The following is a 15,925-nucleotide window of genomic DNA, read 5'->3' on the forward strand; positions in this document are numbered from 1 at the left end:
GCAGAGCAGAATCAATCACACAGTCTAGAGCCAGTCCCGGCGCTGCCAGCTAGCTTCCTTGAAGGGGAGAGCCCCTCCCTTGGCTGATTTGAGCCCCGAACATCCCCATGTGCTCACGGCTCCTGGTGGGAGGGCTCCAGCAGATGCAGACCTCACCCCTACCTTGTGCGGGCTCTCACTTCTGCCATCCCTCACATCCTGAGTGGTGCATGTGTGTGCACGTGCACGCGTGTGGGGTGTGTGTGCTTGCCTTTGGTGGGGTCCCAACGTTGTCTCCTCAGTTTTGCCCAGAATGTAAGGTTGCTTTGTGCAGACCCTTAGTGAGTCACTTACAGCCAAGTATTATCTACAGGTCCCTCTTGACTTGTTCTCACAAGAGCTCAAAGAAAATATGAGGAAGTCACAGTGCCTACCAGGAAGGCACATTTTAAATTCCAGGCCATAATGCATGGCTGGTTTCCTTGAAAGCTTTCCAAATATTAGGCAAGATTTAGGTGAGAAGGGGCTGCTTCTGAAAGATGCTTGGTGATGGGTTCTCCAGACAAAACATGGCGTGGAAAATGGGTGGAAAAGGCCATGAGCTGAGCTGAATCAGTTCCAGGTAAACCTAATGTCCAGTCTCTTAATCTTGTTGTGCTTCCCTTTGGAAAGGGGGCTTTGGCCTCTTCACGCCATATTTCTAGGGTCACTGGCCTAACATTCCAGAGAATTCCAGTTCCCCAGAGGTGGCCGGCACATGCTCATACCCAAGCTGGCTGAGACAAACAATGACTGGTTTCCTCTCCTTTTGTCATCTTCTTATGTCTGTGTATTTCTTTTGGCTTTTCTCTTGTTCGTCCCCTTTCTCCTGTTTCTGTTTTTCCTTCATCTCAGTCCCTTTGTCTCTTTGTTCCTTGTTTGCCCCCCGCCTTCCCCGGTCATTTGTCTCACCACTATCTTGACTCAAGTATATGCTGAAATACCTCAGTTTTATTGCAGAAAGCTTTATGTACTCTATTCATAGTTTTTAAAATCAGGTGAAAAGAAACTTTATCTCTTAAAAAACAAACAAACTCCAGCCAATCCCAACCCAACTAAATTAAGTTCATTTTGTATTTAATGAATATATCAATTGATTTATTTATCAGATGTCACCTGTATTGAGACTCTGTGCTGTGCAGATAATATCGAGTTGGACCAGACCCAGTCCGCCCACAGCTCGCCTCTGGTTGCAGAGAGAGACCGGGAACAGGCAGTTATCACCAGGACAGGTTGGGGGAACACATGGAGAGGGATGGCCTTGATCATTCAGTAGGGAGAAGACTGCCCAGGGCACACTTCCTTGGGGACTGGCTCGTGGTTGAGTATTTGGGGGTGGGAAGCAAAGGTAGCCTTCCCCAGTGGAAATGCAGCCTCTGGGTGATTCCGTACATGACAAGAGGGGTTAGTCCTCTCAGCTCTTGGGAGCTGACCTAGAAGGAGCCTCTGGCTCAACCCTGATGTCAGGGTTGGATTCATTAGGGTGGCGATGTCCTCCTCACTACTTAGTCTGAGTTGGCTTAGTTGTAAATCGAAAGTGAAGTCAGTTACATTAAGATTCAGACCATTTGATTTTATTTCAAGTTGGTCATAAAAATCACAAAATATTGGATGGAACGAGCCTTTTGTGCATATTGAGAAATTATCCAGATGATCCTCTTTATCAGGTTTTTGCTGTGACTCCATTTCCCAAATGGGCAGCCATGGTTGAGGAGCTGTACTTTGTCAGGAGCAAGAGAAACTCAAGGATAGAAACCAAGCCCAGGGGCATTATCTGTCCCAGGGCTTTTCCACGTGGCAGAGTTGAAGCAATTATTTGGTAATAATTGTGCCCACTTCATAGGGTTGTTGTCAGGATTGGATATGGCAACACGTATAGGAAGCTCTTCAAACAGAATCTGGCCCATGGTAGATGCTCCAAAATGGTGACTTGTATGATGATGATGGTGGATAAGGGAGCTTGCTGTCACTCCTCAGAGTTCTGTCAGGCCAGACTCTGTGTATCATCGTCTGTCACCAAATATGTCACCAAAACCACCCCACAAAACATAATTGAGTATTAAGCATTAAAATCATTGTGACCGAGATCTCTGCAAGGTGAAGTAAAATGCACCTGTAGAAATCCTCCAAGCTTGACGGCAAGAGATTTTTTAGCATTTGTCGTAAGATGTTCCTCAAAGCAATAGCTGAGCCGTGCCTTGAGCTGCACATCTTGGGACTAAGAAATCTAAGGGAAGAGTCCAAGACAGAAATGCATCTGGCCCTTGGCTTCATCTCGCACCCCCATCTTTTTCTGGAACATGTGGGCATCCCTGCCACTTTACCTTTTCGCCACTCAAAGAGTAAGAAAACAGTGGGCAGGGGCCGAGGGGCCAGATTTCAGCCCTGACAATGAAATCATGAAACACAACAGCCTTTTCCATTGGCAGGACCCTGGATGGAGGTGAGGCTATAAATTGAGGGTGAGGAAAAGTCGGCTCTCCTAGGCCCTGGGCAGCGCCAGTGAATGGAATTCTCTCTTGCTAGAGGTCACAGAGTCAAATGCTGTGGATGGATAATTTTATGGCTGCTAATAAAATTTATAGCCAAAGCAAGCTAAGATAATAAGGGTAATCAAACATCCAGCCCTGGGACTCGAGAATCCCATCATGGCCCCTTGGTGCTGGCTGGTGGGAGGTGGGGCTGCACAGCGCAGGGAAGGGCTTATCTGTCTGACTCCAGGCAGAGTCTTCAGAGGTGATTTGCGTCCCTGCGAGCTGGGGATAAACTTTAGGTTAGGTGGCAACAGCCTGTGCTTTGGGGACAGCATGCCAAGAGCCGTAGGAAAATTAACTGTTGTATTGAAATGCCTGCAAGTGAACAGTGAGCCTAGGAAGGGACCAGAAGCAGCCCAGTGTGGGGCCAGCACTGCATTAGGGAAGGAATGTTAGCTGACTGTTCCGTGTGACTGGACAGGCATGAAGCCATGAAGCAAGATACAGGAGGCTGGTGTCTACTCGGGCACTTGTACAGAAATCAGGTGTTTCCACTCAGGCGGGGGCTTCCGGCAGCCCCGTCTTCATCCCAGCTTTCCAAACAGTTGTAGTTGGTTTCTGTTAATGTGGATCAAAGATATTTATTGAGCACCCACTGTTTGCAAAACTATAAAAACATTAAGTGACAGTGTGAACAATAAATAATCATAAAAGAGATGTCCCCAAACAGTGAGATAGCAATCGCCTAAGAGAAAATGCTATTAAGTGTTATTTTCTGGGATTGGGGGGTCATGATGTCGTTAAATGTAAAGACTGAGTAGGATGCGTTTGCAGTCCATGGATGTCTCTATGCAGGAAATGGATACTGTTGGTGTTCCCTGCACCTTGGCAGAGTCAAAGGAGGTGGCTTTCTGGGTCAGTAATGCCATTTAAGATGAAGCCCCCATGCTGTCACATTCTGGGAGCTCTCAGCTGTTCCTGTCTGTGGGAAGTCAAAAGGTCAATGGCTTACAGATTGCAGTTTGCACTGTGGACCCAACCTTGGTTCCTGAGAGCCCAACATCTTTTGTCTTGATTCTGTGGTCAAGATCATAACCACATTTAAGATTTGCTTTTTCTTAAGGGACAAGTGTAGAGTTCCTCCTACTGAGGGATCAGTGCACAAATTTAAATGTGGTCAAAAGAAATGGATCTTGCCTGAGATTAAAATATAGAGAGTAGCTTTATCCATGAGGTGTGTGAAGAGCATCAACCTGGGCCCAGGAATGACACCTGGGATTCTCACACAATGAAGGACCCCATGCATCCTCTCTCTGAAGCCTGGTTCCTTTTATTGCCACCTGGTGTTTAATTTACCACCAGCTGCAGGATGTGATGTGGTGTTTTGAAAGTAACAGATATTGTTACTTTAGTGGTTACTTCAGTGAAGTGGTCCCATGTATCTGAGATGGAGCTAAAAGCAGCTTTTAATCAGAATTAAACAGAACAGGGGGCGCCTGGGTGGCTCAGTCGGTGAAGCGTCCGGCGTCCGACTCTTGGTTTCAGCTCAGGTCATGATGTCAGGGTTGTGAGATCGAGTCCCGTGTCGGGCTCCGTGCTCAGTGGGGAGTCTGCTTCTCTCCCTCCACTCCTCCCCCAGCTTGCTCTCTCTCTCTCTAAAGAAATAAATAAATATTTTTAAAAATCCTTTAAAAAAGAATGAAGCAGAACAAGATCCCGTGGTGAAAATCTAGTCTCCCCTCTAAGTTCACGATTAGGACCCTCAGCAAGTGTGTTCAGTCTGTTGCTCCTAGACAGTGATGGTGACACATGTAATTGTGGCAGTGAGTCCTTTCTGCCCGAACTTTAGGTTTTTCAAATGTGTCAGATGGAGAGTTGCAGGTTTGGGGCTGAGTTTTCATGAAGCATCATGTAGTTTTCATGGAGTTGTGAGAAAAAAGTTCATTCTGAGCAATCTGCAAAGCAGAGGTAAACCATATAGTCCTTTAAAAATAAGGCTCCTGGTTCTGAATTATGCAGTAAAGCTAAAGTTTCGGGTGCCCTGCTGTCTTGGGAATTTTCTCCTACAGCAGATTACGGGGAGGCCCGGAGGGGGGGAGTTCAAGGAGGGGGCAGAATAGGAAAAAATGAAATTATAACAAGAACTAAGTCTTCTCATTTCAAGGCCTTAAGAAAAAAGATTTAATTAGATAAACTTAGAGAATAAGTAGGAAATAAGAACAGCTCAGATTTATCCCACAAACATGGTTTAAACATCTCCATGTGCCAGACATCATGTTGATTTCCATGGATCCAGTGGGTGGGCACACCAGCCCTAGACCCACCGTCCTGGGGTTTTGAGAGACAATGATGTATTGTTAAATGCATAATTAGAACGAAAGTAAAGACATTGAAAGAAAAGATTGCACTCCTGTAACAGCATCTATGCAAGGCTGGAAGGAGTCTGGAAGAAAGCTTCTCCGAGGAAGTAATGCTTGAGCTTGGATCTGGACGACAAGGAGAAGCATGCCAGCTAGAGAGTGAAGGCATGTGCAAAGGCCCTGTGACAGGAGGGAAGTGGGTATGTTTGAGGAACTTAAGAAGGTCCAGAACCCCGGAGTGCAGGGAGGGAGGGGGAGATAAATTGGCAGTTACTGTAGTGATTTGTATATTATTTCTGAAAGTTTATGATCCCTGGAGAGGATACTGGGTATAAATATAGATGAAAACATGAATTTACTGGTGGCAGGACCTACAGGAGCTGGAATCTGGGGGGACACTCTTTTCCAGTTGCAGAACAAGCAGAGCAAAATGAGAGAATGCTCAAAAGAAACTACAAGGTGAGCTCAGCCAGGCTCTTAGGAGGGACAGGGTGTGATGGAAGGCATGGGCTGGCTCCCACCCAAATTATCGTACTGTGTCTGAAAAGGGGGTACTGGGAGGAAGGACCATGTAATCAGGGACCTGGACAATTTCAATTTTATATAGTGCTTGATTTCTTTTAAAAAATGTTTTCTGGGGCACCTGGTTAGCTCAGTCGGTTTAGCATCCGACTCCTGATTTCAGCTCAGGTCGTGATCTCAGGGTCCTAGGATCGAGTCCCACATCAAGGTTCTGCACTGAGCGTGGAACCTGCTTGAGAGTCTCTCTCCCTCTGCCCCTCCCCCAATTTGCGCATGTGTTCTCTCTCTCAAAATAAATAAATAAATAAATAAATAAATAAATAAATAATATTTTCTAAGATAAGTCAAATGTTAACATTTGTTGATTATGGTACTGGATCTATCCCTATGTGTTTTATTATTATTTGGTATTTTTCCTATCTGTTTAAAATTTTTTTAATTAGAAGGAAGGGAGGGAGGGAGGAAGAGGGGGAGTAGGAGCAAAGGAGTGGCTACCACTGGCCTAAGAATCAGGGGCCTGTTCTCAGTTTCACATTAGCTTCGGCAAATCACTTCTGTGCTCCTGGGTCCTTACTTAAGAAAAGGAGTTTCAAAGAGGCTGATCTTGGCAGGCCCTTCTAGCTGTAAGACATTCTGTGTTTCTGGTTTCTAAGAACAATCAATTATTGAATCATTCTACTTACAGGTTTGGGAATTGAGTGTCCCATGTCCACAAATCCTCACTTTCTTTTAAAAGTAAGAGATCCAATCTAGCTTAGCTCTCTTGAAGGAGGCCAGTACATTGAAGTTCACTTGCTGAGGGACATTTCCAAAAGCCAGGAGCCCACAGGATGCTTGCGTTCTTCCCGGGCCAGACTTGGGAATCTGGAATCACCTAGAAACCTGCGCCTCTCGCCACTCACCACCCACATCCGAGTGGTTTCTCTGCGGGTTTGCTGGGTACCTGCAAGGGCCGATCATACACAGTGAGACAGAATCCCATTCCCGTCCTTCCAAACTTCAGATGAGAAATACAGAAATGAGCAGGAAACTCCACAGACAGATCAGATGACAGCCATGTTCATGAGCCCATGGACGTCCGTGGTGACAAATGAAGCAATGCATTCAGCCACTGCTATACTGACTTTCTTCAGATGTCTTTGTGTGCTGAAACCAGTTTGTGGGGGCGCCTGGGTGGCTCAGTCAGTGAAGCGTCTGCCTTCGGCTCAGGTCATGATCTCAGGGTCCTGGGATTGAGTCCCCTCATCGGGCTCCCTGCTCAGCGGAGAGTCTGCTTCTCCCTCTGCCTCTGCCGGTCCCCCTGCTTGTGTGCTCACTAGCACTCTCTCAAATAGACAATAAAATCTTTAAAAATAACTAAAACCAGTTTATGTATGGTAGATTGTAGCTACTTGATGAAAAAATGATGGTGCTGTGATAGTGGGGGTGTTTGTGGACATTGCTGGGAGAGTTGGCATCCTGGAACACAGGGGCATCCTAAGTGCTGCTTAGCGGTGTCATCGGTGTGCACGACGTCGTCCCTCCGGGAGAGTGGCAGCTGGTCGAGGGGAGCCCTCACCCCACAGACAGCAGCGGAAGCCGGAGGAGAGGTGATGCAGGCCCCCTGCCTGGGCAGCAGCTCTTACTGAGCGCATGGAATGTTCCCCAGGCCCTGGGCTCGTTTTGCTGCCTACTCCTCTCTCATGTGGGTCAGGTTTCCTTACAACCCGTCAAGTGAGTGAGAATAAAAAAGTATGTGTTGGCAAAATTTCAGCTGAAAATGCCAAAGCTTTCCAAGTAAGGGCATGAATTTAAGCAAAGTTTCAAGTCAATGGAGCTCAGAGTAATGGTTATGCCACTAATAATGAAAAGTACAAATATTTTTATGTTCAAAGGTTAACAAATGGGACTCTTTCACTGGCCTGCTAGCCTGCTCAGTTACAAAGTAGAAACTGTTCCTGATCTTTGCTTTATTGCACTTGTATTTTGTAGGCAATTAGGAACATTTTCCATTCAGCATTTAAGAGGTTTGAGCTGGCTGCTGGCTCTTTTTTAAACTAAAGCTTCCTTCCTTCCTTTCTCTTTTCTTTCTTTCTTGCTTGCTTGCTTGCTTTCTTGCTTTCTTTCTTGCTTTCTCTTTCTTTCTCTTTCTTCCTCCCCCTCCTCCCCCTCCCCTTCTCCTTCTTCTTCTTCTTGTTAAACTAACATTTTCCCCTTTTGTAAGTGGTCTAAAGTTTTAAAGTAACAGTCTTTCCAAATAGCACACTTAGACTTTACCTGCATAATTATTATATTTGTCATGGAATTAGCACTTCTCAAAAGTGTATTTCTACATGAGATTTTCATTTTGCTCAGACGTGTGCTTCTTCCTAGCACATCATGTGGATTTAGGTAAAACGGCCCCAGCCCGTCCACTGGAACCTCCGTTACAAAGGCAATCATTGCAAACAAAACAGAAGCCATGTATCTTAAAGAATGAGTAGGAAAATCAAGTCTGTTGAAATGATCTAAATCCTCCCAAAAAAGACCCCTTGGTAATCCACAGTGGCTGTATTTGTTTCTACAAGCTTCTCTTAGTCATTTGCGGACTGCTTACAGCAAACAACAACAACAAATAGTGTTTTCTTTAATTCCTCACATTCTCCATTAGCAGGTTCGCTTCTCCTTTAATAAATGATACCTTGGCCCCTCTTGTGTGTCAGCATTTGGGGCCAGTCCTGGTAAGAAAGCTACCCTGGTTGATACTTCTGCTCAGGTCTTGGGCTGCAAACTGTGGATAATGGTTCATGCTTCCCTCTCCAAATGGACAGGAGACACTGGCTTAATTGAAACAGTGTCAGGGGGGTAATTTTATTCCATTATTTTTAATGAAAATGAGGAGGTCTCCAGGCTAAAACGCTGGAAAATAGCCTCTGAGAAGCCCAAATCACCCCCAGCATGCATGCAGCGTGTCCCTGGCCCCCCCGCCCCCGGGCACCCCCGCTCGCCCCACCCCATGCTGGGGGCCCCTCCCCCCAACAGAGTGATGCCGTCAGCCGTGTGCGGGAAGGGCAGTGAGCCACAGGTAACAAGCTCAGTGTCCATTTTCCTTGTCAGATCTCCCAGCTGATGACAGAGACAGGCCGGGAGGGGCTGACCGAGGCGGCGCTGAATCACTACAACGTGGACAAGCCTTCGGCCTGTGGCATCCCAGCCTCCCAGGGCTCCTGCGTGGCCAACGAGACTTCGCCAGGCCCCTCGGTGGCCGCTTCCTTCTTTGCCAGGTAAGAGAAGCATCCGGAGCTCACTTCTTTTGGGCCGGTCCATCTGCTTAGCCCCTCGCGGGGCCGGGTTAGCTAAACCACTAGCAAGAGTCTGGGGCCGCACTTGGACTTCACGCTTCAAGACGGGGTTCCTCAACCTCAGACTGCTGATAGCTGGGTCCAGACGACTCTGCCGTGGGGGGGCTTGTGCCCTAGAGGATGCTCAGCGGTGTCCTTGGCCTCTCCCCGCTGGACTCCCATCGCATCCGCGCCCCTTGCTGAGGCCTCCAGACCTCCACGTGTGTCCCAGCTTGAGAGCTCTAAGAATACGAGGCTCTCACGATGTCCTCCTGGGACGAGGACTTTGGTGGGCCCGGCCCCGCGGCTGGTGTTCCCAGATTGACTTTCTCATCACAGAAAATGAACTGCTTAAAAATGAGCGAGGAAAGAGTTGGCAGGGTTTTTTTCCCCCCGTTCTGGACAGACGGGCTGGATAGTTACCATATATTATCCAGCTAATCTTAGGGCCTTTAAAAACACGAGAAACCCAAACGAAAGGTATTTCAACAATGTTTTCTGCCTAATTTTAACTGTGTGGCCGAGACAGGGCAGGAGACAAAGGACAGCTGAGCAGAAGGCACTTTGGGGATCATCTAATTCAGTCTCCTTCTTTTATGAAGGAGCAGACTGAGGACCAAGAAAGTTAAACTATGAGTTAATTTATAGCAAAGCCAGAAATAGAAACCAAATTCCTCAGCTTTATTTTCCCCCCCTCTGTGACTCATTCTTTATTTGATCCCCAGAACTTAACTTTAGAAAACTTTTTCTACCTAAGAGGTGCATGTTCCTGGGTAAGCAGGATATAGAATAAATAGCACCAGATCTGAAACTGGAGGAGCCCTGAGGTCTGCCTCGATGTCCTCATCTATAAAACGAGGACAACACTCCTCATCTAAATTGCTCTGAAGATTAAGACTGACAATTGTAAGTGATGAAGTACTGTACAAAAGGCGATTCGAGATGGACTTTGTATGTCAGGAAGAAGGAATATTACATGGTTTCTCTTGTTATCCTCATGAGCGGTGCCATCCAAACACAACTATGAGGACGGGGCTCTGAATAGGAAGGAGTCAGGTCAGAGGGAGAACAGAGGCCAGTGCCCTGGATTAGTAACATCCACAGTGAAGACGGCACAGAGGCTTGTTGGAAAACTGGCTCTGAGGGTCTCATTGTGCCTTGGTGCCATGTTTATTGTCCTGTGAAGAGTTGGGCCAACCTGGGTGGATGGGAAGTAATAGGAAATGTGGTCGTCTCTGCTTATCCACTGGACATATGCTCCAAGACCCCCAGGGGGTGCCTGAAACCGAGGACAGAGCTGAACCCTGTATGTACCGTGTTTTCCCCTATACCGACATGCCCGTGTTAAAGTTCAATTAACAGCTGAGACACAGTAAGAGGTGAACTGCAGCGACTAATAATAAAATACAAGTTATCACAATATATTGCATTAAAGTTAGGTGAACATGGTTTCTCTCTTTCTCTCAAAATAGCTTATTGTCCTGTCCTCCCCCTTCTTGTCATGGTATGAGATGATAAAATGCCTATGCAGCAAGATGACGTGAGGTGGATGACACCAGAGTTATGGCCTGGCATTAGGCTACGATTCACCTCTGATGCTGGGTCAGGAGGAGGAGCATCTGCTTTCCACAGGCGGTTGACCGCAGGGAGCTGAAATCAGGGAAAAACAAACCGCGGATAAGGGGTCTACAGTATGTGTGCACTGGCCCCACCTGCCAGTGGGCGCTATTGTATTAGTTCTGTCTGTACATGAGTTCCTGTGGGACACTGAGCAAACCAACTGGGAGGCCAAGTCCGTGCCATTCAGGGAGGGAATGAAGAGGTGGAACAGAATATGGGGAAATGCCACAAGCACAGAAGATCCCAGGACTTAGGTGGGTTGTGAGAGCGTGTCCGCAGGAGGGTGACGAACGTGCTGAGGAAGTGGGAAGCCACGTCATGGCAGGGTTAGTCCAGAGAAGATGGCCCTCATCTGTCTTGCTATTGTGTAAACAAGGAATTTGGTTGGTTCTATAAGACACCCAAGTATGTGGGCAAAGGCTGAATAAAACCTGATGATAGAGCTCAGCTCAGATTCCATCCAGCTCAGCTCTCCCAGCTCAGAAAGAAGGAAAATTTGCCCCTAGCTCAGACCGCCCCGGGAGAGAGTGAGGTCCCCGTCCCTGAGGGAGCTCAAGCTTACAACGGGTGACCGCCTGGGCTTGATGCTTCAGAGAACATTTACTGCCCAGATGGGGCTTGACCTCCAGTGCACCTTCCTGACCGGAAATACTTTGAATGTGAGAAGCCTCAGCTCAGATTCCATCCAGAGACTTTTCTAGATCAGCTACCCACAGAAAACCCCAGAAGCAGGATTGGAAGCAGAAGGAGCTCAGAGGCTCCCGATGGTCAGTGTTTAGGGAGAACAAGTGTTTCCTGCTACCAGGAAACCAGCAGTGTTTTAGAGCAGGGGCAGCGTGTGGACTCGAGGCAGGCTGGGCAGGCCCGCATGCCGGATGTTCGGTGAGCTTGAGGCCTGCTTTCAGTTAATCAGAGGACCATTTCCAAACAAGCCAGCACACACCAGGGTAAGGAATGGCAAATGACAGGCAAGGGCAGCCTGCCCTGAGACTTGCTTGCACGGCCAGGGTCGGAATGGAGACAGCGGGGTGAGCCCAGAGTGGACGGGCTGCAGAAGTCAGTTGTGGGGGAGGGGCCGCACATGATGTTGGCGATAAACCAAGACTGGACGGAGTTCAGATGGCAGGGGCTTGTGGTGTGAGCTTTCAAAGGGCTGAAAAGGATCCATAGGGCTGCCTGAATCCTTATTATTACTTTCTTTGTGGTGAATGCTGGTAGCACTTGGAGCTTAATGGTTTAAGGCATTCAAAGCAGTGGTTTGTGTATAAAGGGTTTACAGTGTATAGCGGGGGGAGAAAGTACCATGTGAAAAGAATGATGTTTTATGCACACACGCACGCACACATTCCCTTTCACACCCTTTGCCCTGTTTGCCCTGCCACTCTCGCCCACCAGAGCTGGGCTTTCACACCTCCCAAGGAGGGAAGCAGTGTAGTAACAGCCTCCGTCACTGATGGGAACCTAGAGCAGAAGACTGAGTGACTCGCTCAGGGTCCAGAATGTTAAGAGTAGGAACCAGGGATGTATCTCACCTCTGTGGATCCCCAAAGGTCCACGCAGTAGTCAAAACCAGCCCAGCTTATGTTGTCAGGCTGTCGATGGAGTTCAGGGTCAGGGGCTTTCTGCTTCGGATCAGGGAAAGCTGCATAAGGTGTTGATGGTACAGGTGGCCTCTGGTAGGGGAGAAATCTGGATCTGTCGCTGGTGCCCAAATTGGAAATGCTCTAGAGGTTGTGGTTTCCTTTGGAAGCATGGGAATGTCTTTCTGCGTGGGGACTTGGGGGCAGAGTTCACTCCTATGCCTCAAACCTATGCTCATCACTTTGCAAGTCCTTCTGCGAGACTGTGTGATAGAGCTGAGTCCGCAGGGTTCTGGAACCCTCCTTGCAGCTCTAAGTGGCCGGGGTGGCCTGCTCTCACGAGGCTGTGCTGGACATCATTTCGTCATTTTATGGGGGAGGGGTGCCATTTGCCACGTTTGTGGCCAGCGTGGCTGACATTTCCTGGACAGTCAGTTCGCATCACTCACTGTACTGAGCTCCTAATGGGCAAAATCTCCCTTAGTCCTCTGACAAGCCCTGGGAGGCAGATCCTATCATTTCCCTGTTGGATGGATAAAGAAAGAAGCGTCCTGAGGTTGAGTCACTGACCCAAGGCTGCGCAGCCAGGAAGTGGCAGAGCGGGGAGCCCACCCTCATTCCTGTCACACGTGCGTGAGCCCTTGTTGCCCTCGGTGAGAAACAGGCATGATAAGACACATCAGTGTTTTCTTCACCATCATCATGAACTGATGATCATTGTTTAGGAAACAACATTTGCAATAAGTGGGAGCTCTCATTTGTTTGAGGAGACGAGTAGAACAACAGACCCCAGTTTGCCGAGGGTTGTAGACCTCCACTCTTGGCAACATCAGGCTTTCCTTGTAAATGTTTGCTTTCTATGGGGAAAGGTGAGATGGACGTGACAGCGTTTCAGATACAACATCTGAAAAATTAAGAATTCCAGTTCTGAATAAGCCATGGTACCTTTGTGGCCAGAGCTACTCCGTGTGTGGTCTGTGGGGCTGCGAGGCACACACCGTTCCTGGTCTGGGATGGGCATGGAGGTGGACAGGAAGCATTTAGGAACTTCTGGAAGGCAGTGAACAGTAATTTTATAGCTGTTGGATCTAGGAGCACAGAAGTGGAGCTTGTCTGTGTTTTCAAACCCTTTGGTGTGTGTCCGTTAGCTCCCTGTTGGGTCTATCCCATGTGTTAGTGCTTCTCCCTTCCTCCCTCTCTCTCCCTCTGGTTTTCCAGTAACAGGGTTGTTTTGTACTTACTGATTTTCTTCTTGAATATTCTGACCTGTACACAACGTGTTGCTGTTGGTTAAAAATACTGCTGTCCTGGGGTTGGCATCTTCTGGGTAAATGTTGGTGTTCTCAATATCAGGGTGCCCTCAGATACATTTTGTGGGGTCCATTTGCTCTGCTCTCTTTCTCGCTTGCCTTGTTCCTCATTTCCTTCCACCAGCTCCCCCAACCCCTTGCCTTTGGCTCGATCGCCTTCTTTCCTGAGGGATGTTATTATACTTCTGTCCATCTTGACCTGTCGTGGGGTTTCTTCCATCCGCGAGTTTAGACCCCTCGTCTCATTACCCAGCTGCTTTCTCCAAGTCCTAGAGCATGTCACTGACTCTTCATGACCGATTGGCCCAGTTTCCCCCTTCAGGCATTCAAACCAAGACCCGCTCGGGCCCTGGGGCCAGGGGCCAAGCCGAGCGGTGGGAGGTGTGTCCCAGCTCCGAGATCCTGCTTTGGGACTGGGTGGCTCCACCCATCACGCCCCTTGGGGCACCTCCTCTTTGTGCCGGGCCCATGTGCATGCTATGTGTGCACAGCTATTATTCATACAGGGACGGCCGTGTCTAAAAGCCCCTGCATGTTCTTGCTGACAGCCGATTCAAACAGTGCCTTGTTGCTCTGGTTAGAGCACGCACTTAACACATAATCTTACACAGTGAAGCCTTTCTTCGTCCCTGGACGTGTGAGCACAGAACAGTGGTCCTTGGTTCCACACTAGGAGTTTATGAAGTCAAAGAAGGATGAGAAGGAGCCATGAAACTGCTCATGGTCCTCTTGTTCTCCCATCAGATACGGTTCCCCTGAGGGACGCGCATATCTTCCCATGATCAACACATCAGCAATTAGCACCAGAGAAGAACTATTGCAAACAGCCCGGTTAGTCTCGGGTGATGCAGGCGGAGGAAGAGAGAGCCGGATGCACAGGATCCGACTCTTCCTTGATAACTCACTGCAGAGCTTCCACCTCGGTTCTGCAGACAGAAGTAAATTTCCATGTTAGTGTCTATTGTAATAGGACGGCACCTACAGAAGAAGAAGAGCTCCTGAGAGCCCACCTCATGGAACTTGTCAGCATGATTATGCTTTTCCTGTTTCTAGCTTTCGGTGAAGCCTGTCATCCCTGGGCTTAACCTCCTTGCCAGAATCTCATTCTGACCCCATGTCTGTTCCTTTCCCCTCCCCCCCGCAAAACTCCTCTGTCGCCCACTCTGGCTCCCTGCTGACTTAGTCCGTGGCCCCCAGGGAAGCGGGGCTTCCACCGACTTCCTGTGGGACATTCGTGGTCAGGGTCAGCATGCAAAATTGTGCCGTCTGCTCACGAGACGAGAGCAACAGTTGGAGGGGCAAGTGGGGCTTCAGTGCAGCAAGCGCTCTGCTGGGGGAGCTGGTGTGATTCCCCCGGGCTCCCTCTATCCAAGAGGTCCTCCGTGAATCAGCTGCCCGAGGTACAGTGTGGGTGTGTCTACACCAGCTGCTCCTGTCCCCTTCCCCCCTGGTGGCTCAGCAGGGCTGGGGCAGCAGTTTAGAAGACAAATCCCCACCCTCTGAGCTTCTTGTTTATTTATTCCTGGCAGGTCAACCTCCCTTTTCTTAGAAAAGACTCTGTGGACTTCTCGGAAAAGAGGGGGCTCTGGCTTATGTATATGGATGAAGCAAATTTGTAGGAATCGTACCTGCGTGAATAGGGTTCTGCTTGAACACACATCAGTTGCCGTATGAAAGGCAAACACTAAGAAGGAGCAAATGGATATTGAGTGCCATCAGGTTTCAGGGGGCCCAGGGTCAGAGCTTCAGGTGTTCACTGCATGAAGAAGTAAATTCTTGATCGCTTATGAGAGACAGTGAACACACTGAGGGAAAATTCAATATCTACACTATTATCCTTTGTGTTCAAAGAAAAAAAAATTCTAGATGCTTGAGATAGATAACCTGAACATCTGGCACCAACCTCAGCAACCTCCAGAACTATTCTGTTTTGGGGTGTGCAGACCATTACAGAAATGGCATTCATGGCTTGGCCCACCCCATTCGGAGCTGGTGATCTAGGCTGAAGAAAATGACCAGTGTTGGCAGCCCCTTCCCATCTCCCGCTGCGGGGAATGTGTAAAATCGGGCAGTTTCTGATTAAACAGGGCTTTTGTCTTACTGATGGTCCATTGGGGTGTTGGCAATCAGCTCCCCACATCTGGGAATCATTTGCACAGCTTTGCCTCAGCTAAAAACCCAATTCATGCCTTGGTGGGGCTGGTTGAAGGCAAAGTAAATGCCGCGAGCCTGAGGGATCCCAGTGATTCTTGTCAAGCATTCTCAGGGTTAGACATTCTGGTTCTTTCTGCACATTTTTGAATATCTTTTTTTTTGACCAGCGTTGGGGGGAGGGAAGAAGGGTATGGGAAAAAGAGAAAGAGGAAGTAGTCTGGGGTCGGATCCACAGCCTGCCACGGACATTCTGGACCGGACTGGATCTGGACTTGAGGCAAGTAACTTAGCCTCTGTAGGCATGTTCCTTCTGTTCCATGGCGGCTGGTCATCCCATCTATTTCACACGGTTGTGGAAACGTCATCAAAATCCTGCAGATGATGTTAAGATGGCACATGCTAGGAAGAGGATAGAAGTCTGCGCTCCCTGGGAAGCCCAGTGCATTCTCAGTGTTCCCTCTGGAGTGGATGACTTTTGTCATGCCCACCTTCACACTTATGTGCCACTTTTTCACTAGCCTCGGCTAGTGACCAGGAAACAGATTTTAAAAGCATACGCTAATGAAATCTTGTCCTCTCTCCATCCAT

At 48.4% G+C, this 15,925-nt stretch overlaps 1 protein-coding gene across 1 annotated transcript in view; it reads left to right on the plus strand.

The window, feature by feature from the left end:
* The window catches only part of KIF26B (kinesin family member 26B), a 440,039-nt gene that overhangs the window by 204,008 nt on the left and 220,106 nt on the right, over window positions 1-15,925 (plus strand). Inside the window, exon 4 of the mRNA XM_045877594.3 lies at window positions 8,450-8,616. Within this exon, the coding sequence (XP_045733550.1) occupies window positions 8,450-8,616 (167 nt within the window). The remainder of the gene's footprint in view (window positions 1-8,449; window positions 8,617-15,925) is intronic.

The sequence above is a fragment of the Mirounga angustirostris genome, unplaced genomic scaffold (genome assembly GCF_029215605.1).
Source record: "Mirounga angustirostris isolate CCGP_5_RB_7025 unplaced genomic scaffold, mMirAng1.0.hap1 SCAF_6, whole genome shotgun sequence".
Taxonomy (NCBI): domain Eukaryota; kingdom Metazoa; phylum Chordata; class Mammalia; order Carnivora; family Phocidae; genus Mirounga; species Mirounga angustirostris.